Below are 21,394 nucleotides of genomic sequence, written 5' to 3'. Positions count from 1 at the left end.
ACAGTTCGTTATGTAAATATGAACATACAACAACATAATAAAATCAATTTATAATGAATGCTGTTTCCAAAACGTATCAACGTATAAGTGTGTGTAAACAATGCACAATGAAGTTATACCATACACTGCATTTTTATTTACATTTTATATTTACATTTTGTATCACAGACAACAAAGGTAAAGGACCCCTTGACAAGCAGCGGGCCAACTTGGAGGGGCTTTACCTCAGTCTGCAGCAGAGGCGGCAGGACCTGCATTCAATCAGTGGTCTGTATAATTTTATCAACAACACCTACACTTGTGGCTTCCAAACTTCTGCTGCGATACTATTTATATAACTACTTAAGCTGTCAACCTGTGTATCTAATGATTATAATGCTAAGTCAACTTTTTGTGAACTACCCCCTCCCCCCACCCCCCCATCTGATTGTTATCTTATACACTTGCAGCCAATAGTGGCCAGAAGCTGAGGCGTAGGCGACAGATAGCTCTGGCCAAGGAAAATCTGTGCCAGGCTATCTCCCTCTACAACGCCATGTCGGGGGAAACCATTGACCCTGAGGAGGCAGCAAGAGCAGCAGGAGGCTACATCTGGCCCTGGGAGAAGGAGCATGATGGTCAGACCCAATAACAGTTTTAGGCTTATTGATTGCAGTTGTTCACCCTGTTGTTGTCACCCGGTTGTTCACCTTGGATACTTCTGACTGCACCACCAATGTTCCTAATCAATATCTTCTCAAATAGTCAGATGACTCTATCTTAGTGACCCTCCTCACAAAATCTGATGACCACAGCTTGTACCAAAGCAATGTGCACTGGTTAATTGACTGGTGTGACAACTACCTCACCATTAACACCGTAAAAACTGAGGTAAACCGCCCAACCTCCAACTACTTCTTGTTAAAATCCATGACTCTGACATCAGCCAAGTCCCTTCCTATAAAAAACTGGGTGTTATGATTGACCAGAACCTGACTTGGACTGACAACATTGGCTTCACATGTTAAAAAAACATACAGCAACGTATACTTCCTGCAAAGATTAAGATCCTTTGGTGCTAATGCCCAAATAATCTTTTAATTTTATTACATCTGTAATCCAGAGTGTTATGCTTTACTGCAGTACAGCTTGGTATAATACACCCATCTCCAAAAGTGTTGTCGCCTCTCCATCTGTTTGGAATAACAGCTAATAACCTGACTTTCAATTAATCACTCTCATATGAAAGCAACAACCTTCCCGAATGAAAATGTATGTACAACATTTTTTTTTCATCAACCAATGTTCAATGCACCATGATTACAATGACCCCAAACACACACGTAAATCCAAAGTTGATTTTCTGGAGAGGTGAGAGTGATTAAGTATGACACCCGATCTGAGTATTTGAAGTGTTTTGAAGTGACTTATCTGCTCATTTTCACATTATGTTCAATAGACGACAAAACTTTTGTCTTGTGAAAATCTGCCCTGTCTGGGTCAATCTTTCTTTGGTGCATGACATTTATTTTTGTACATACATTTTCATTCGGGAGGGTTGTAGCTTTCATATGAGTGACTTCTGAGGCCAAGTGATTAATTGAAAGTCAGGTTATTAGCTGTTATTCCAAACAGATGGATAGGCGACAACTCTTTTGGAGACGGGTGTAGTCTCTCTGTAAAAACAGCGCAAAACTCCACGTTGGTAGGATCTTCAAGTTATGTAATGTTTGTATGCATGTCTGTCTGTATATAGGCCTGTGTCCTGTGTTTTTGGTTGTTTTGTTCTGGCTTGTTTTTGTTTTTGGTCAGTGGTGCAATAGTCTTGTGATGTTATGTGTATGTCCTGTCTTAAGTGAGTGTTGCTCAGGGATGCAAAAAATAATTTCAGTGAAAACTGACAATAAAGTCAAATCGTATCGTATCATAGTTACAATACTTTGGTCTCCAGTAGTCATCATGAACTGCAACTTTTCCAATTTTTATGTTTTCTCTCCAGCTGGGATTGATGTGAAAAAGAGGCTCTTCGACCAGGTCAATTCTGTTAGCAGGATGGTGGAAGAAAGAAAAATTCTCCTCGGCGAAATGGTGCAGCACTGCCAGAGCCTGGACAACAATATCAGGAAGCTGCAGACTGTCATTGACAGTGGCAGCTACTTAAGTAAGATATTGAGTTATTATCCCTCACATTGAATTAATGACTGGTGATGAAATGGCTTACTAAATTTTTTGAACCCAAAACAATTAACTGTATTTTTTCCATTTCATTTCATGTCCTGCCCAGGCTGTTCACAGGCAATGACGGAGCAGGCGACCAGAGGATTAAGATGTGCCTTGCTGGCAACACTGCACAACCAAAGGCAACATCTGGAGGAAGTGGGCAGACAGTATAGCAGGGTCTGCACACAAGAAACCCACGGTGGTGTCGCAGACAGCAGTGAGGAGGATGAGGATGAAGAAGAGGTGGAAGAGGAAGATGACTTGACGGATGAGGAAGAGGAAGAGATGGAAGAGGAAGAAATGGAAGAGGAAGAGATGGAAGAGGAAGAAATGGAAGAGTTGAACCGGCAGTCTTTGGGCTGCTAACCACTTACACATGACATAAGACAGTAATTCATTACTTTTAAGCAAAGTGAAGACTTAATTTCACAAATGTTCAGATGTTTTTAATAACAAGTTGTTATTATTTGTTGGACAAAACAAGTGAAACACCTGTCATTTTAGTGTGGGAAGTTTCATGACTTAAGTAGACCAGCCTGTCGGCCAATCTTCATTAACTGCACATTGCACCATTAAGATGATGTGAGAAGGTTCAATTAGCAGGGAAAGAGCACAGTTATGCTCAAAATGTTGCAATGCGCACAACATTATAGGTGACATATCAGAGTTAAAATAGGAGATTTTCTTTGTGCGAGTGTAACTGGTGCATCTTTGACCGAGACAGCAAATCTTTGTGATTTATCAAGAGCCTAGGTATCCAAGGTAATGTCAGCATACCACCAAGACGGATGAAGCACATCCAACAGGATTAACTCTGGATGCAAGAAGCTGTCTGAAAGGGATGTTTGGGTGACCGGCCGTGTATATTGACCCTGTGGAGCCAGAGACGCATCTTGTCACCAGGCTGGTCCACTTAAGACATGAAACTTCCCACACTAAAATGACAGGTGTTGCACTTATTTTGTGCAGCCCCTGTAACTAATAATACCAACTTGTTATTAATAACATATGACCATTTGTGAAATTAAATAATCACTTTGCTGAAAATTACTTTCTGTCATTATTTTGTCCAACCCCATGGACTATACATAGTTAGTGATTGTTATTTCATAATTACTCCAAGCTCATAAAACATGGCCTGTTGTCTGTTGCTTCATTTTTGTAAAATGTTTCATGTTACTGTTTTAAAAGAAATACAACTTGTGTTTGCTCCTGACTGTATTAAATACCATTTTAGATGTAGGGTGTTCTCATTTGGACCGCAGGGCATTGGTGTTATCTATAGGATATTAACATGTACGGAAACCAAAAACGTGTCACTGGCTTTCTGTAAGATAGAGGAAAGAGTGTTTTGACAGAATAGCATAGCCAACAAAGGAATTCCATAGAGATTAAGGAGCAATTTCCGCATAGCATGAATTTGTTTTTCTGGATAGGCCTATGTTTCTCTTCTGGTTCTATTGGATTTGGATTTCAATGTAGCAGATTTTTAAAACCCACGAATCAAACATCCTGCTTTTAAAAAAATCCAGTTAGGGGGCTAAAATGCACCTGTTACAATGGAGTTTCCTTTAGCCATGATGATTTTCCACCTAAACAGGCAAAAAAAAATTACCTACATAGCCCTATAATACAGTTTGTTATTGAAATCGAGATGTCCAACAGCATACACAAATACACAATAAAGAACTCGCGCTAATCAACAAGGTTCAACGTGTTCTGTGTAAATGCCTAGCAGTTGCCTGTATGGATTCTAGTGACATTACATATTGTCCAGATGCACACACACACACACACACACACACACACAACATGATACAAAGCGGATTCCAAAAAAGTTGGGACACTTTGTATTTTGTGAATAAAATCAAAATTGTGGCGTTTTCAAAAACTTCAATATGTTAATAAGGTAGAACATCATTTACAGACAACATATCAGTTGTTAGAGTCAAACAGAATTATTGTTTTGAGGTAATTATGTGGTCATTTAAAATTTCACCCTTGCAACAAATCCCAAAAAAGTTGGGACAGGGCCAATAAAATGCTTTTTATATTGGATAAGACTAAACACAACGCAAGGGATGAGATTGAACAGTTAAATACTTTGACTGATGGCATAATTGTATTCAAAAATTAAGTCTTTTGATGTGCAAGACATGATTTCAGCAGCTCAACTGATAGGTGTGTTCTTCAACTTGTTTACCTTTTTGTTATGCTTAATATGTGGCATATCCTGACTGCAAGAAAACAATTTTGTGACCCGTTTACTCTTATGATGGAACCACACTGTTGGAACATAGAAGAGATTGACATTTGCCACCGTTATGGGGCAATATCTAAAGGCGGTGCTCCAAAATATAATGCCTTGGTAGCTATGCATGCTGTTTAAAGTCTGTATTTATCATTCAACATTCATTCATTTGCTCTACATGAGCAAGAAGACCATAACCAAGGCACCTCTGCCCCCATTTACCATCATATATGCCCTCTTTAAGACTGAAAACTAAATCAAGCTGAAGTATTCACTTTCTATATAACCTGGAGGGTGCATGACTCCTAGATTTAAAAAAAGGATGAAATATTTTCCATTCTGTAATCAGAGGACAGTTTCACATGTCTCCTAGGTCCATCTAGAATGAGCTTTCCGCATGCAACACTGTTTAATGTCTGCATCATGTGCATTAATCAAGTTTCGTGTTTATGGTCATTTTTTCGAGAGCTGTCATTGTTGGAGTGTCATAGTTTGCTTATTGACGATGAGTATGTCATGATCTCATAACTCATGCAATGATTACACAGAACTCTATATTACGGAAATAGGCCTTATATGCCTGCAATTTTGATAATTCAATCTTTCTGTGTAATAGATAAGTAATTAGCCCCTCAAAATCTTCGCTTCTGAGTGCCACAGCCTCTCTGTGATGGTATTTTATTTGTGCATTCATGTCGGCAGTCAATATAGTTCCTTTTAAAATATTCTTCCTTGTGTTATTTTTAGAATTATCCAACTATTACAACATGTGTTGGCCCTGTCCCAACTTTTTTGAGATTTGTTGCATGGGTCAAATTTGAAATGATAACATAATTACCTCAAAACAATAATTCTGCTTGACTTTAACAACTGATATGTTGTCGGTACATAATGCTCTACCTTATTAACATATTGGATGTTTTGAAAATGCCAGCATTTTTATTTTATTCACAACAAACAAAGTGTCCCAACTTTTTTGGAATCCGCTTTGTAGATGGTGGTGGAGGAGTGGAGAAACTAAGGCAATTTTCAATGTTTTAGGGGCTTTTTGGTGTATTTCTTTAGACAGGACAGTCAATGGCATGACTAGAAGTAGGCCTAGGGTAATGTGGAAAGAAACAGGGTTGGGTTGGGAAAAGACCCATGAATGAAGCCTATAGGTCTGCACATAGGCCTACTCCCCACCCAAATTGCGCAACTGGTGAAATTCCGCGTAAACTCCGATTAATCACTAACTTCAGCAAGCACGGAGGCTAGAGCTAGCCAATAGGCCTCGGCCTACTGGAGGTGAGAGGGAGACGAAACAGCGAGAGAGTCCCGTCAGCGCGCCCGGGGCGATAGCCAACACGGCCGGCTGGAGAGCTGTTGCATGGGGCGACAGTGACACCGCGCTAACTATGGGGCGAAACCGGATGATGACATGGTCTGTATTATGGGAGTGCATGCTCTCACACAGCCCAGCAGCTCACTGGCATATAGACTGATGAGGGAGTCTGCCATGTGCACCTGAGCTGCGATGAGAAGTGTCGGAGATATGCGGGTGCAGGACGCGCACCGCAACTAATTGACCGGAGGTTGGGCCACTTTTGGGGTGACTGCAAAAAAAATGACTAAGACGGGGGACTCTGCTTGTGTGGGGGAAAGCACAGTCGGCTCGATTATGGCTGGCACCGTGGGCTGAGCGTCGGTTATGATGAAATAGCCTACTGATTTGGTCGTTGATGGGGGGCTTCAGATCTTATGTCACTAAACACAACTCCTTATTTACACTCATATTTCAGTTTTAAAACAGAGACTCTAAGCCCATACGCTGTTAGGGCAGCACAGTCCAATACAAAATAAAAACGTCTACCTCCGCACAATTTCTGGTAGGCTACTTCACATCTCACATCTTCACATCTTTCCCAACTAATTTCCCAACTCCTCTAACCAATGTCACTGAACAATAAGCACAATTCCAGTTTGAAACAGTCTTTTCATAGGCCTACACACAATTCTCTGGATTAGACACATTTTTCATGAAGAACATTCCTGGCTGTCGCATGGAACACAATGTCATTCAAATACTTCAATCAACTTCTATAGGCTATATTCACTTCCTCAACATATGGGCAAACTCTCTTCATATCAGTTTAAAATCTGAAATCATCACCCCGTAAGGACACACATTGTGATGTTGATGGGAGCAGTGAGAACACACATTTGTAGTTTTTGATCCCCAAAATATGTAGGGCTAATACAAGACATTACTTTCGTGTGGTTATCCAATATTTTACAGCAAATTAGTGCAATTTCTTTCTAGGCCTATGTCAGAAAAATATTTAGGCCTAAAATATATTTTTCCCACACATCTGTGTACTGTGAGTCAGAAAACATGTCAGTGTTTTACAACAGAAGCTCTTCAGTAAGTGGAACACTGAACAAAATGAGTTTTTACTGTGTGTTCAGCTGAGTAGGCTATAGTGTTTTACCAAATGACCATTAGTGTTCCATGGCTCATTTTGGTGTTTATTAAAATGACTGCTTGTGTGTGTCCCTTCAAAGAAGAGAGTTCAAGAAGAGAAGAAGAAGAGAGCTTGTGTGTAAAGAGAGTTCATTGTTTTGAGACAAGGAATTGTCAGAACTCGCGAATTGATTCTGAAAATTGAGTGTAAGTTATCGAGATAAACTGTAGCCTAAGTCACTCTTAAGTTACTAACAGAAGTTAGCATAAAAAAGAGACAAAAACAAAGAAGAGTGTTTAGGCCTATATTTATTTTTTTATACAGCAGGGCATTCACTCTATATGTCTTCTTGCTCCTCTCCTCTCCCTTTCTCCGCTCACATCCATCTCTAACAATGATGTTTTTCCCATTTGTTAAGAACTTTGAGTTACATGCCTTGTATACAGAGGTGGAAGAAGTACTGGAGTTGTGTACTTAAGTAAAAGTAGAAGTACCCTGCGAAAAAAAATACTCAAGTGAAAGTAAACGTTGTACACCAAAAATGTGCCTAAGTAAAAAGTAGGCCTAACTGAGTACAAAAGTATATCTATGTCTGCCTTCTTGATCCAATAGAAAAACGTTTCTGCAACGGGTTTCCGTTCTACTTGAATATGACAATGGAGTCCTGTTAATGTTTTTTTTAAAGTAGGCTATCTTTTCTGTCTGGGTGTCAGTTTGAAAGAGGGGTTTGGTCCCACCTCCCTGCCCGCAGCAGAGGCCACTCAAATATCCATGAAATACAACAGGAACACCTAGGATAAATGTAACTAGTAACAAAGTCTTCTTCTAGAAATGTACGTTGTAGAAAGTAAGACATTGTCAAAAAAATGTAAGTGAGTAAAAGTAAAAGTCTGCATTTTTATTTTTACTCAAGTAAGCAAATTCCAGAAAAAACTACTTATGTAGCCTAGTAACAAAGTAAAAATACTTATTTACATTCCACCTCTGCTTGTATGATACAGTGCTATACAAATACAATTAGGCCTATCATCATTATCATTAGGCTATTATTATTCTACTTGTTGGGATGTAAATAGGCCTATGTCTTTAACCCTATACTGCACGCATTATTATCCCATCATGGAAAAAAATCTTGCTGTGGTTTTTGTCACATAAAATGAACTTCTTAAGACATATTTGCATTTTTTTTCAAAAAAAAGTTTTTTGGGGGGGTGCTTTTAGGTTTGTTGCCATATGGCAACATTGTGCAGTTACGGAAAGGATCCAGTGTACATTTTTACTCCAAGACCAAACAAGGGTCATACAACATTATGGATTATTTTATAGAAATGTTATTGTTTTTATCTCAGAAAAACTTTGAAAGTTTACCCACAAGTTCAAGGGAGATATTTAACACATTTTTGCCATTGAGAGAACAAGTGAATACTGTTTATTATATCCCCGAAAAACAGTATTTCAGTGGTATTACGTTGACCAACCACCAATGAATATATTAGGTATTAACACAATATCTGTGCATAGATTTGCACAAAAATGTGTATGGTAACTGTCTATAATATGTACATGAACTGATTTAATTTCGGAAGCCAACACTTTCAAGATGGCCGACATTCAAGATGGCCGATTTGCGGGCCAGGCATCTTTCAACATAACCGACAGTTTATTTGTCATAACTTTTGAATGGATGCTTGGATTTACATTAAACCTTCTGTGATAACACTCTGTAATGAGTAAATAAGCCATGTAAAATTGTGAGGCCAGTGCTTTTAAGATAGCTGACTTTCAAGACGGCTGACTTTGAGGTTGGCAACCATTCGAGACGGTACCTTTTGTTTACGCCACAACTTTTCAATGGGTGCTTGGATTTGCAGTAAATCTTGTGTGTTAATAATATAATTGGTTTATGAGCTGTTTGAAATTTGGAGATTATGCTTTTAAAATGGCTGACTTTCAAAATGGTTGACTTTGTACAATAATTTTTGATCGGGTTGACAGATTTGCACAAACATTGTGTGCTAATTAGCCTAATTATAACAGACACATGAAGTCAAAACATTTTGGAGGCTTCAAATGGTCAAGATGACAGTTACGCTCTAATCTGGGGTTTGGGGATTTTTGTGGTATACCTCTGGCAGTCTGGGGAGGCTGCATAGGCCTTGTTCGCTTTTCTGCATGTACTCAGAGTGAAAGCTCATAAAACAGTTCTGTACACCTATTATAACATTTTTAATGTTCATTACAGACTGCCATTTGCACTAATTATAAATATTATCAGTTATCAATCATTCAATCAATAAATAAATCAATTAATCAATCAATTAGAATTGGGTATTTGTATCAATACACTTTCCCTATTGACCGTCTTGTTCCATTACCGCACAATGTTGCCGTATGGCAACATACCTATTTTTCAACATAAAAAGGAAATAATTTTAGTTGAAAACAAAACAAATGGTGAAAACAGATCATGACTAACTATAGATCATCCCAATATTTTTTACAATTTTGTAAATATTGCAAAAAGTGTGAAATATCTTGGCCAATGGGAGAGCAATCTGTCAAGGAGACACACTCATGTACAGTGAGGGAAAGAGCGAGCCTGGGGCAGTGTGTGGTGTCATGTGATGCCAACAAACCACATAATTGGATAAAACAAGGCCACAGTTTCAATATGAAAACCAATCAGTGTCTATTATTTATATTTAAATACCAGGAAATGCCAAAAGAATGGTATGTTGCCATATGGCAACACCGTGCAGTATAGGGTTAAGCAGAAAACGATGTTTGCAGCTTCATCTGTGGTGGTTGACTTTACCCCACAGAGGGGGTAAACTGAGACAAACTAGAGAAATTCCTAAGGCGAAGTGAGTAGAGGGATCATGAAGCGCACTCAACACCTTGTCGTCTACTTTAGGCTACACTGCTTAACTTCGTCAATTAATGAACTCAAATCTAAAAAATTAATGAATAAATGAATGAATAAAGAAGCATGCATAAGATTTCTTTTTGCTTAATCGCCTCACATCACAGAGGTTTCGGGCTTAAAATAGCCATTTCACTGAAGAAGGGTGTAAGCTCAAAACGTGTGTGATGTGAGGCAATTAACCCCTTAGCGCAACACTATGGCTCTCTGTAATGTCATGGCAATGTTGTTATGGTGTAGTTAAGCATTTTCAGCAAGTGAATAGGGTCGCCGGCGACCCCTGCTGCAATAAGAGGCTACACAAAGCCAAAAGAAATCTGATGAGTGCTTCTTTAGGCCGATTCATGTAGGCCTATTTATTTATTCATTTAGGCCTACTTTTGTAAAGTGAGGCTAGACCACTTAATATTTTTTTTATGATCCTTTGTCATGAAGATATTTCTGTTCATTTCCATAGGCCTAGTTGTAACATAAGTTAGTGGAAAATGTGGGCATTTCACTGAATTTTATCAGAGGGATCGAGCTTATTTAACCCATTTTAGCCTAAGCCCTTTTTGGGAAAAGGTCCCCTCTCAATATTAAAACCTTAAAATCTCAGCATCCGAATCACAAAAAAAACATGAAAAAAGTTTCAATTAAAAGCTCTCTCAAGGACACAATGGATTAAAAAATGTCTCACATTACCCCGCTCCCCCCAAATAAGCATTTAGCCTACGTGTGAACACAGAGCTGTGGAACAAGGCCTAGGCCTAAAGGCATAATGTCTAAAACATGGAGCAGCAAGAATAGCCTATGCTGGACAGAGTAGGCCCATTGCTTAAAAAAGGCATAGCCTATTATTTTCTAAGGCAACTGCAAATTCTGTGAGGCAATGGAATGGACTTGTTTTAGTGTCAGTTCAAGAATCAGTATAGGCCTGAAGTGCAGGGGGAATTCCTGGTTTGTGTTCATAATATGGCCCTCTGAGGACTTTTATGGCCCTCCGATGAATTTAGAGTGGCCCTTCCGAAGGTTTCCCACCCCTGGCCTACAGCCACAGACCACCTGAGAAAATGTGTTCTATTGAGTGTTTTCCCAAATGACCACGTGTAGCCTAGTGTCATTGGACATGAACCACATTTCTAGCAATTCATTGAATAGCCTCATTAGGCCTATGCTCCTCATTGTTTTTGGATATTACATATTATCAATTATTTCAATATTATTATATTACTATAATATTTAATATTCACAACGAGGAGCATAGTTATTCACTCATATGAAGTCAACACCTAAATCTGCATGTCTTAATCCCCTGCTGTACATGCTAATTCATGCTAATCTCAAAACTAGATAGGCTAGCTTTCATTCCCATGAAGCACATTTTGATGGCTACGCAGTAAGGGCACCTGTGTTTTATTGCTGCCACTTCTGTGGATCTTTTAACTATGGAAGCCAAAAGTAGCCTATGCCAGTTTTTCTTCCCCTGGCCTGAGAAGACTGCCCTCATAATTGTACAATCGCTAGCAAGCTAGCTCGCTAGCCAGCTAATAGGCTGTCTGAATTAGCTAGAAAATATCTCTGATAGCGCCATATAACCGTGGTGACCAGAGCTTTGATGTGCAAGAAGGTACTGTACTGTACGTAACTACTACCTAGCCTACTACAGTAACATCGATGACTACGGGACAGTTCAAAGTATGGCAGTGTGAACACCAAAAACAACAGACTTTTGAGGCATGTTTTGCTGCTCTCTTGGCTAGTGTCCCTTTTGAAAAGAGGCAACTGCGTCAATGTGTTTTACCCTAGTAAATTAAAGGCGCCTATAGCAGTAATGTCAATAGAAGTAGCTCATTAGGCTACTACACGTTTCCCAGGTAGAGTCCTGCCCTGGGGTAGATGATCATCAACGATAGGCCCGAAACACAGAGCTGTGTACATAGGCCTGTGTGTGTGTGTGTGTGTGTGTGTGTGTGAGAGAGAGAGAGAGAGAGAGAGAGAGAGAGAGAGAGAGAGAGAGAGAGAGAGAGAGAGAGAGAGAGAGAGTGAGCGAGAGTGAGCGAGAGCATGTCTGTTCCCACAGCCCACTTTAGGGCCTATATCACAATTTTGAGGACAGACGGTTAATGTGAGACACTGTAGGCCTAGGTTCTGAAATAAACATTAATACAGGTATACCCATACTTTCTGAGGAGTGTATAGCCACTGAGGTCACCTATGGAATGTCTTATCAGCCCATGCCATGTGAGATTTTGTGTGGGTCTTCATCCATTGTTTAGATACACATTTTTTGCTTGGCTACAGGAGGGGACCTCATCTGAGTGTCGCACACACCACTCTCCCCTATATGAGAAAGTTTTTGTTAAACCTAATCTGAGGAAGCCTAATAACCATCGCCGTGTCATCAAGGACTATGAGATAGTATGGTATGGGACATGGGATGTTCATACTTTGAGACAGTTTACAAGTGTTCATTACACATCCTGTGGTTATCAAGACTCAATCTTCAGCCTTTATGTCACACTCACTGTGCTGTACAGCATTACATTTGTGTGCCCAGTATAATTGCTCTACAAAATGTACATTTCACAACAATTTTACAATGAATGAAGTACACTTTAAGTCGTTTCAATGTATCATTTCAATTTTATTGAACTTTTTACTGTAAAAATGCATCACAAGTTTCAGTCTTGTCAGGACTTGTACTGTTTGTAGTTGTGGTGTGTGTGTGCAATACATTTAAGTTATACTCAGGTGGCATAGAGAAGGTGGGTTCTGTTTTAACTTGAGACTACCTGCATGAAGCTGGTGATTGTGCTATGTTTGTGCCGGGCACACGCACGCACGCACGCACGCACGCACGCACGCACACACGCACACACACACGCACAATAAATGAGACACAAATTCATAAATGAGACACAAATTCAACATTTTTTGATGGCTCCCAGGAATCCCTCCACGCCTCTCCACTGCAAGAAAAAAGTGAAAAGATATAATGTGCATGCCGTTAATGTCAAAGAATAGGCCATGCATATACTTGCAGTGCATCACTGTCTGTGTAAAACCAGTTAGAACAGACAGATCTGACAGGCAGATAGATGTTTCTTGAATTATTAGATAAGATGACATACACATCAGAGTTCAAAAAGGAGAAAGTCTTGGTGTGCGAGTAACTGTTGAATCTTTCACGGAAACAGCAAGTCTTTGTGATGTATCAAGAGCCACGGTATCCAAGGTAATGTCTGCATACCATCAAGAAGGATGAACCACATCCAACAGGATTAACTGTGGATGCCACAGGAAGCTGCCCCCTATAATGTTGTGTGCATTGCAAAAAGGTGTTTCCATTATTTTGTCAATTTGTTCAGGGGCAGTGAGGGGTTTTGCCCGTTGTGTGTGAGTTTTGGGGATTTGTGTGTAGAGTGTTGAAAATTCAAGACCTGATTACAGAAATTGTGTGGAAGCAATCGAGAAAACTGTTAAGTTGTTGAAATCCTGCACGTGTTACGAACGGACACACACACACATTAAATACACTCACAACTCCTGGCAGTCCTTCCACTTGACCCGTACGACCTCCACTCCCTATGGTTATAAACATGACTATTTCAGTTTTTATGTTCAATTACTGGTAAACATAGAAAAGGAGCTACTCATAATGGAGGTTCTTCAGTACATAAATCAAATTTAAGAGTGTGTATATTTATGTAAACATGTTAATTGAAGTTTTTTATTTTCTATTGTTTACATTTCAAGCTTTATGCTTGTTTCTCAATTGCATTGTACAAGTTAATAGTTTAGATTGAAGGTGGAAAAAGCTGTCAATTTATTTGTCTTCCTGACATTTTTTTACATCACGAAAACCTGACATTTGAAGAGGGGTGTGTAGACTTTTTGAAGGCACTGTATATACCTGCAACACACATGATCTTGAGCCCAGACACAATGGTAATTTGTTTTTCTTTTAAAGTCACATAGCTAAGTGAGGACAAGAGGATGACATTTTTCAGGAATTCCCGTGGGTCCCGCGTGTCCTGCGGGATTCCCGCGGGATGGGAGTCAAAATTTTAAAGATGAACGGGAGCGGGCAGGAGCGGGAATAAAGATGAACGGGAGCGGGCAGGAGCGGGAATAAAGATGAATGGGAGCGAGCAGGAGCGGGAATGCTTGCTTAATTTTTCATTAAAAAAGCCTATGAAACGGGAGTGGGATTGATTTTGAGTGGGAGTGATTTTGAGTGGGACTGGGCAGGATTGGGAGACATTCTTTTCAGGACGGGATGGGATGGGATTTGTTTCTTTTACTCCAGTCCGGGATGGGACGGGATAGGATTTTTTTTCTGGGACCGGGATGGGACGGGAGTGAGGGCGCTCCTGGCGACGACGTAAACATCTGCACTAGAGTCATTGGTCTGTGGTAAGCGCTGTTATTTTTGAGTAACTGTCGGTGATTGGGTGAGAGCGGTCATCGTTTCAAACCATAACTCAGTGCAAACTTCATGCAATTGCGTCACATCACGTAACCTCCAGACCATAAATACAAAATGAAATGGTAGTATTATACTAGGGTGGTCAGGACTAGAGCATGACACGGGAGTGGATTTTCAGTCCTGTCCCATCCCGGTCCCAGAAAAAAAATCCCATCCTGGGCTGGAGTAAAAAAAACAAATCCCATCCCATCCACTCCTAAAAAGAATGTCTCCCAATCCTGCCCACTCCAACTCAAAATCAACCCCAATAACGTTTCGTCAAAAAAACTAGGCTTTTTTTGTTTGTTTTTTAAAGAAAGAAAAAATAAGCGCCATTCCCATTCATATTTATTCCCGCTTCTGCCCGCTCCTGTTCATTTTTCAAATTTTGACTCCCATCCCGCGGGACCCACGGGAATTCCTGAAAAATGTCATCCTCTAGTCAGGACCAGGCTAGCAAATCAAAGCATCTGTAATGATTTGTGTAATACCAACCTTCTCTTGTTTCCTCCTCCCCACTGCTCTGCCTTCCAGGGTCTCAACATATGGATGCGTGCCACAGTCTGTAAGAAATTTAAAGGACCACTTCAGTCAATTTCAATATGCTGTTGTATTGCTCACGCCACCATTGACTTGTCAGTAGGCTACCTGGTGATGCCACATTTTTCGGCTCTGCCCTTTCCGAGATATAAGCTATTGTAATGGGGGCAGCGTTTAACATTTAAAAAAAAATGTAACATAGATCCACTTCAAATATTTTCCCAACAGGCACCGCTGTTAGCTAGTTGTCTGCTGACGTTTTATAACCTTTTGGATGTTTTTGGGGATAAATAAAAAACATTTTTTGAAATGTAAACAAAGCGCTGCCCCCATTACAATGACCAGGATCTCGGAAACGGCTGAAGAAGAAGAAAAAACATCTCAGGTACTGACAAGTCCAGGGTAGTGTGAGCATTACAACTGCATGTTGAAATTGACTGAACTGGTCCTTCAATAGAAAGACAATATATTGGATTATTTTGGAGCTCGATGTTTTGTCTCTTTTGTTGGCTTATGACAATGTTTACAGTGAGATGATATGGGTGTACGGGTGGGATGGCGGTTATTATTGTTGTTTAATAACACATGAACTGTTTTTTTTTTTTGTTTTTCATTTTTCAACAGTTGCCTACCATCACTAAACAACTTTTGTCCATCCTTCAGAGTCATTTGCAAAACTTGGAACACACTTATCAGAACACCAAGTGTTTGCTTGTTGTTCAATGAAGGGATATATCAACTACGGCAATCAATTAATGTGTTTCCAGCACCCTCAGAGTTTAAATAAGTAAGAGTGACTGCTGCTCCAAGTGGAAAATCATATGGAATAACACAAAGGCACCACTGCTAAACATAGGTTCAGACGTTCCTGCTGGGACTGCCCTGCACAATAATGGAAATGTGGCAATACTTACTCCTGGTGCGATGCCTCCTTTTTCTAACAAAGATTTTCATATTTTTCATCTCCACCTGCATAATGGGCTCTGCCGCTCTCTCTCGCTTCTCCCCAGACAGCAGCGACCTAAGTTGCTGGATCTGTGAATGAGCATAAGATGGTTTTCTTGACACACGTTGAACACAATGCATTTTTATCCAAAAGGATAGCCTGGCAAACAAGACAATAACATGAAACATATAGTTTGGTACAGGCATTTTTGATTTAATCATTTGCCGTTCTAACAGACAAATGCACATAAAGCATGACCTGGATTAGAGTTATTCATCGTCAACAAATCCTACCACAGAAACGGCCTGGTCCTTCCCTGCTGCCTGGTCAGCACCTTGGTCCTGCTCTGTGAAGGCATATGAAAATGTCCCCAAATTCATACATAACATTTGAAGGTTTTTGTATTGTTTGTATCCTGATAACTCAGTCTGTGAGAGGCCAAATAAAGAAAACCCCACTGCCTCAGGATGTGTGACTCCCTCAACTGTTAGGATTACAACTTTATGTGACATTATTCAATGCTACTTCATTGTCAAGGCTATTTACACATAGATACTAGCTTTGTTAGTGAGCTTCTGCCTCTCTGTACCAGACACCTACTAAGTTTCCGGCCCTTCCGGGCTGCTCATGGGGCAGAGAAAGTCAATAAATATTGAGATCACAGTATTAATACAATCTCTTTCACAGCCCAATATTCTAATGTTGCGAATTCACCAATTCATGTTTTTTTTGAGCTGGAAGGCCAAAATACGTAAAAATAAACAATTGAATGATTGGAATAGTTAAAAAACTGGGCCATGAATGTATAATACAATGCATGGCAGTTTAACATTATTGATGGGATTATGGAAATAAATCAACTTTTTCACACAATTCTAATAAAGTGGCCTCGAGCTGTGCAGTATATCCACAGTTTTCCCCGTCTAATCAGTTTTAGTACATCTGGACATGTCCATGTAAAACAATTGAAGAAGTTTTGTGTCTGTGAGTTTTGTACATGAGGCTCCTGGTCCTGCTGGGAGAGAGAACGAGAAGTCTTAATATCTCCCTAAACAATACACCTTGCATTCTGAATTTCAACTGCTGTATTGGATCAGAACTCTTTCTTAATCATTAGTAAAAGCCACATACCATCATTTCCACCGAAGCCCCCCTGCTCTTCCTCCAGGCCCCCGTCCTCTGCCTCCTGGCCCCCCTGCTCTTCCTCCAGGCCCCCGTCCTCTGCCTCCTGGCCCCCCTGCTCTTCCTCCACGCCCCCGTCCTCTGCCTCCTGGCCCCCCTGCTCTTCCTCCACGCCCCCGTCCTCTGCCTCCTGGCCCCCCTGCTCTTCCTCCAGGCCCCCGTCCTCTACTTGCATGTCCCCCTGCTCTTCCTCCAGGCCCCCGTCCTCTGCCTCCTGGCCCCCCTGCTCTTCCTCCAGGCCCCCGTCCTCTGCCTCCTGGCCCCCCTGCTCTTCCTCCAGGCCCCCGTCCTCTGCCTCCTGGCCCCCCTCTCTCCGTTTCCCTGAATTATATGTATGTAATTGTCAGTGATCATCAACAGCCTAGTAAAATTGCTCTTCACCAACACACGCAAGCAAGGGATAACTTTCAGCAAGAAGGTCCCTGCTGTGCAATAGCCCAAGGTCCCTGCTGTGGAATAGCCCACAACAGAGATGCATGACTGCAACACGAGGGACCAGCTTGCAAAATAAATACGGCTTATTATATGGTATTGGCTACACTTACATTAATCCCATATCCAAATTGATTGAAATGGATCAATTCACCAAAAACAACCTTAAAACCACCCACTTAATACAACCCCATCTAGACAACACAAGTATAAATATATTCAGATATATGGGTCACCGTACCTTCCCTTCTCCTGTACTTCCTCCTCCGCCGCTCCTCACCTTCTGGTGTCCACACTTTAAGGGGTATATTACGGGTATAGATTAGTATATGGATTGTCAGAAAATACACAGTATGATAGTAAGTTGATATTTAAAGGTACATTGTGTAAAATGTTTAGTAGTTTATTTCCACAGATTACTGCATGGATTGCCAGAAAATACACAGTATGATAGTAAGTTGATATTTAAAGGTACATTGTGTGAAATGTTTAGTACTTTATTTCCACAATGCATGCTACCCATTCAAAAAATGTTACCTTTTTAAATCAAACGAATGCAAAGAAAGGCAATATCATGATAGTGAGAAGTAGGCCTAATGAAGATAAGACGATGACATTCCCTGTTTTTTCATCTGTGTGATAGCCCACTTATGGTGTGTGAAGAAGTCAAGTACCTTGGTCATATAATATCAGATGATCTCAGTGAAGAGCATGAATTATATGCCCAGGCCAACATATTACTTCACAAGTTTAGCATGTGCTCAATGTCAAAGTCAAATTATCTCTGTTTAACGCCTTCTGCACACCCATCTATACTGCTGACTTATGGTGTAGGTATAAGACAATCAGCAACCAGAATCTGACAGCAGCATATCATGATATAATGTTGATGAAGCTACCAAGACCAGTGCTAGTTACCTCTTTGTATACTCCAATGTGTCTAGGTGTGGTACTGTCTTAAGAAATGTTATTTACAAGTTCATGTGCAGATTGGACTGCTCTCAGAACAGCATTATTCAAACCCTACTGAGTCCTGCAAAGTGTTCTGTGCAGTTCTCCTCCAAACGTAGGCGACACAGGAGAGAGTGCCTATTTGTTTGATGGGTGTGTTCCCATCTTTCTTTTTATTCTTTTATTTGATCTCTTATTTGTCTTTTCTTAACTTCTCAATTTTTGACTGTTGTCTACCTTGATATGGACCATGTATTTTGAGTCTGATGTTAAGAAAGAATTGAAAAAAAAAAAGTTACAAGAACCACCATCAACTTAAGTATTCATTATGATAGAGAAAATTGATCCCCCTTTTCATACAGGAAAAGGGGGATCTTCTCCATAATACTATAGACCAACTGGTAACCTAGAGTGCACCACAATAATGATGATTGTAAATAACAGTTCATGTACTGTAGTATGTCTATTATCATTTACCCTGTACTGTTAACCTACTAAACCAAAGGATTTAACCGTATGTATGTACTGTGCCACACCTAGTGGTAAGACAGACTTTGACATGGGGTTATATGGAAGCTCAAGTATTGAAAAACAATCTGATTGGTTAATCATACCATCAAGGAGTAGCTTATAAAGCTGCTCAATTTTGGATAGCATTCCCGTGACCTGAGGGGGACAGTTGTATGGACAGAGCAGCTTTGATGAATACCCCCCTCCTTTTTTATGCACAGCATATAAAAGGACAGGGCGTAGCCCAAGGGCCTTCATTTTCTCCACCTGAAACAGTTAAGAATCTTCAGTTATTGACTGAAAATGCATAATATGACCACCAGTAGCAAATATCAGAGCCAATGACCACAGCTCATGTATAACCGTCCATCTTAGTTTGTGTAGTTTAACAGTTACGTTAATATGTAAATGTATTTTCTTCAATGTCCCTCCCATATGATGAAATTATACCTGGACTTAGCTACATGTGGTATGATCAAAACATTCCTTCAAAAAATGCAAACTTACTGTTATTTCCAAATCGTCCACAAAGTGGGACATGTTGCGGTGCAATTTGATATTGTCCGCCCACTCCTCACTCCTTGCCTGGAATGACTCCATTCTCTTTCGAAATCTCCTTTTCTGCGTCATAGTATCTTAAAACAGTTTGCACACCAAAATTACTTATTTCGATAAATACTCATGAATATTAATACATAAACCAATATTTACTAATATAACTAAAGGACAATGGGTTTTGCAGCTAAAAATGCCCATTTCAGGAAATTTAAAAATAGCGGACCATGTGTGACGGAGGTCATCTTGCACCTGTTCATCCCCCTCGGGGATCAACGTCCCATGCCAACTCTGCTAGTTGGCCTACGTTACACTCTCCCCCTTAAACCTCACTCCCATCCGGGTCACGGCACCACTGTGACGGAGGTCATTTTGCACCTGTTCACTACCCTCGGGGATCGAACGTGCAACCTCATCAACTGCAATGGTCCAGCAATGGGAGACACAGCACGATAGCGCTGGACCAAGAGACTAGTCTCCCGGCCCAATGGCATCAACACATCAACACTGTATGAGGCTTTGGGAGGGAGGTTTGGGGTCAGCTCTAGCCCATTGGTCCCACAGCCTGTTGATCCCACAGCTTATTCTTACTGCTCCATGTTCCTACTTTTTAAAGAAATTATTCAAATTCCATTTTATTCCGTTTTCTATATATTTATTTCTGTTTACAATCTGTTTGTGTCATTTTTATTTTGTCTCTCTGTACAGTGTCCTTGAGTGTTTGTTTTGACAACTGCATGCTCCCACATTTCATAGGGCCTAAATTTTAATAGATTGTTAGAAATGTGAGAACATGGAGCAGCAGTAATAACGCTGTGGGACCAATGAGCTGTGGGACCAATGAGCTGTGGGAACATAGACACGCTCCCGGAGTACTGTTGTAACTAATGGGGAAATGCAAGACGAAATGAATGAACATAAATCCCTCAAGATATACTGGAATCTCTAGGTACCTGCGAGCTTGTGGGCTATTGTAAGCTAGGTTGCTGATCCTATCCTATTGAAAGCTAGATTGCTGATACTCTCCACAAGCGGTTAGCGTTTTTAGCAAAAGTGACCACAATTGCATGCATAAAGGAATCGGAACCAGAAGAAAGCATTTGACGGACGATCGTGATGTCACCAAACAAACCATAGCAGAACCATAAAACAAATTCCTTTTATTCCGTATATGCACACGAGCTGAAATTTCGCTCGGAGACATTCCTTGATAGTTGCCATGTGGCCCTAGAGCGTAGTTTTAGTTCTAGCCAGCCATGATCAAGCCTACACATGGCCAGATCTGGCTCTGATAGGCGCCCGTTTGCTTTTGAGCAATACAAAGCCTACAGTTTTAAACAATACCACACCCCACCAACATGATCAAATATATCGCTGGATTGACAGTCAATCATCTAACAATGCAACGCAATGTAAACCATGCAAAAACAACTTAATTCAGTAATGCCATGGCCAACGGGGAATTCCAACTCACCTTGCAGTCGAGTCGATCGCTACGGCAGGCGTGGGGGGGGGGGGGGGGGGGGGGGGGGGGGGGGTCCACGCTCTAGCCTACGGTCAGGGATGCTGACAGGGGGGGGAGGGGGGCTGTTCCGGGCCAAGGGGCCTAGGAATGGGTCATCATTGTATGAATTGCGTAGAGGGGACCTTTCAATACCTCCAGCACAGACCTAGGTTAATCTAGGTCTGTGACCTCCAGTCACTGTTTAGTGTTTATGTCCGTCACTTCCAAAATCCCATCAAGAAACAATAAGGTTCCCACCCCCACTAGTGGCCCTTGTCAACCCGTGACAAAACCATCTAAGTATTCTGTCTGTTCTTAACAGTAGCATTAAGCAGGCCTAGCAAGATTTGAGGTTTTTTTTTTTTAAGGGGAGGCATTGACTCACAAGGGCGAAACATTAATGACAACCTATGTGTTTATTTCAATAATGAAGTAGGCCTACATACATTTATTAAACGACGTGATGTTTCGCTCTATTCTCAGTCAAAAATTCATGCACATGATGTC

General features: G+C 40.7%; 1 protein-coding gene across 1 annotated transcript; it reads right to left on the bottom strand.

The window, feature by feature from the left end:
- Positions 1-14,720: 14,720 nt before the first annotated feature.
- LOC134444062 (uncharacterized) lies at positions 14,721-20,886 on the bottom strand. The gene is made up of 7 exons (XM_063193535.1): positions 20,858-20,886; positions 19,336-19,463; positions 18,933-19,095; positions 17,609-17,662; positions 16,047-16,099; positions 15,722-15,842; positions 14,721-14,830 (listed from the first exon to the last, which is right to left on the bottom strand). The coding sequence occupies exons 2-7, from the start codon at positions 19,456-19,458 to the stop codon at positions 14,721-14,723; spliced, it is 624 nt and encodes a 207-aa protein (XP_063049605.1). The 5' UTR covers positions 19,459-19,463; positions 20,858-20,886.
- Between the last annotated feature and the right edge of the window lie 508 nt (positions 20,887-21,394).

The sequence above is a fragment of the Engraulis encrasicolus genome, unplaced genomic scaffold (genome assembly GCF_034702125.1).
Source record: "Engraulis encrasicolus isolate BLACKSEA-1 unplaced genomic scaffold, IST_EnEncr_1.0 scaffold_43_np1212, whole genome shotgun sequence".
NCBI lineage: Eukaryota > Metazoa > Chordata > Actinopteri > Clupeiformes > Engraulidae > Engraulis > Engraulis encrasicolus.
The sequence above is the reverse complement of the archived record's forward strand: the minus strand, read 5'-3'. Positions and strand labels throughout refer to the sequence as shown.

Bases quoted from the DNA above. Each gene is read 5' to 3' on its own strand.
- LOC134444062 (XM_063193535.1), bottom strand. From the start codon at position 19,458: ATGACGCAGAAAAGGAGATTTCGAAAGAGAATGGAGTCATTCCAGGCA. The intron at 15,843-16,046 runs GTAGGATTTGTT...GCTCATTCACAG, and splicing joins AGGACCAGGCCGTTTCTGTG to ATCCAGCAACTTAGGTCGCT. The intron at 14,831-15,721 runs GTAAGTATTGCC...AATTTCTTACAG, and splicing joins AAGGAGGCATCGCACCAGGA to ACTGTGGCACGCATCCATAT.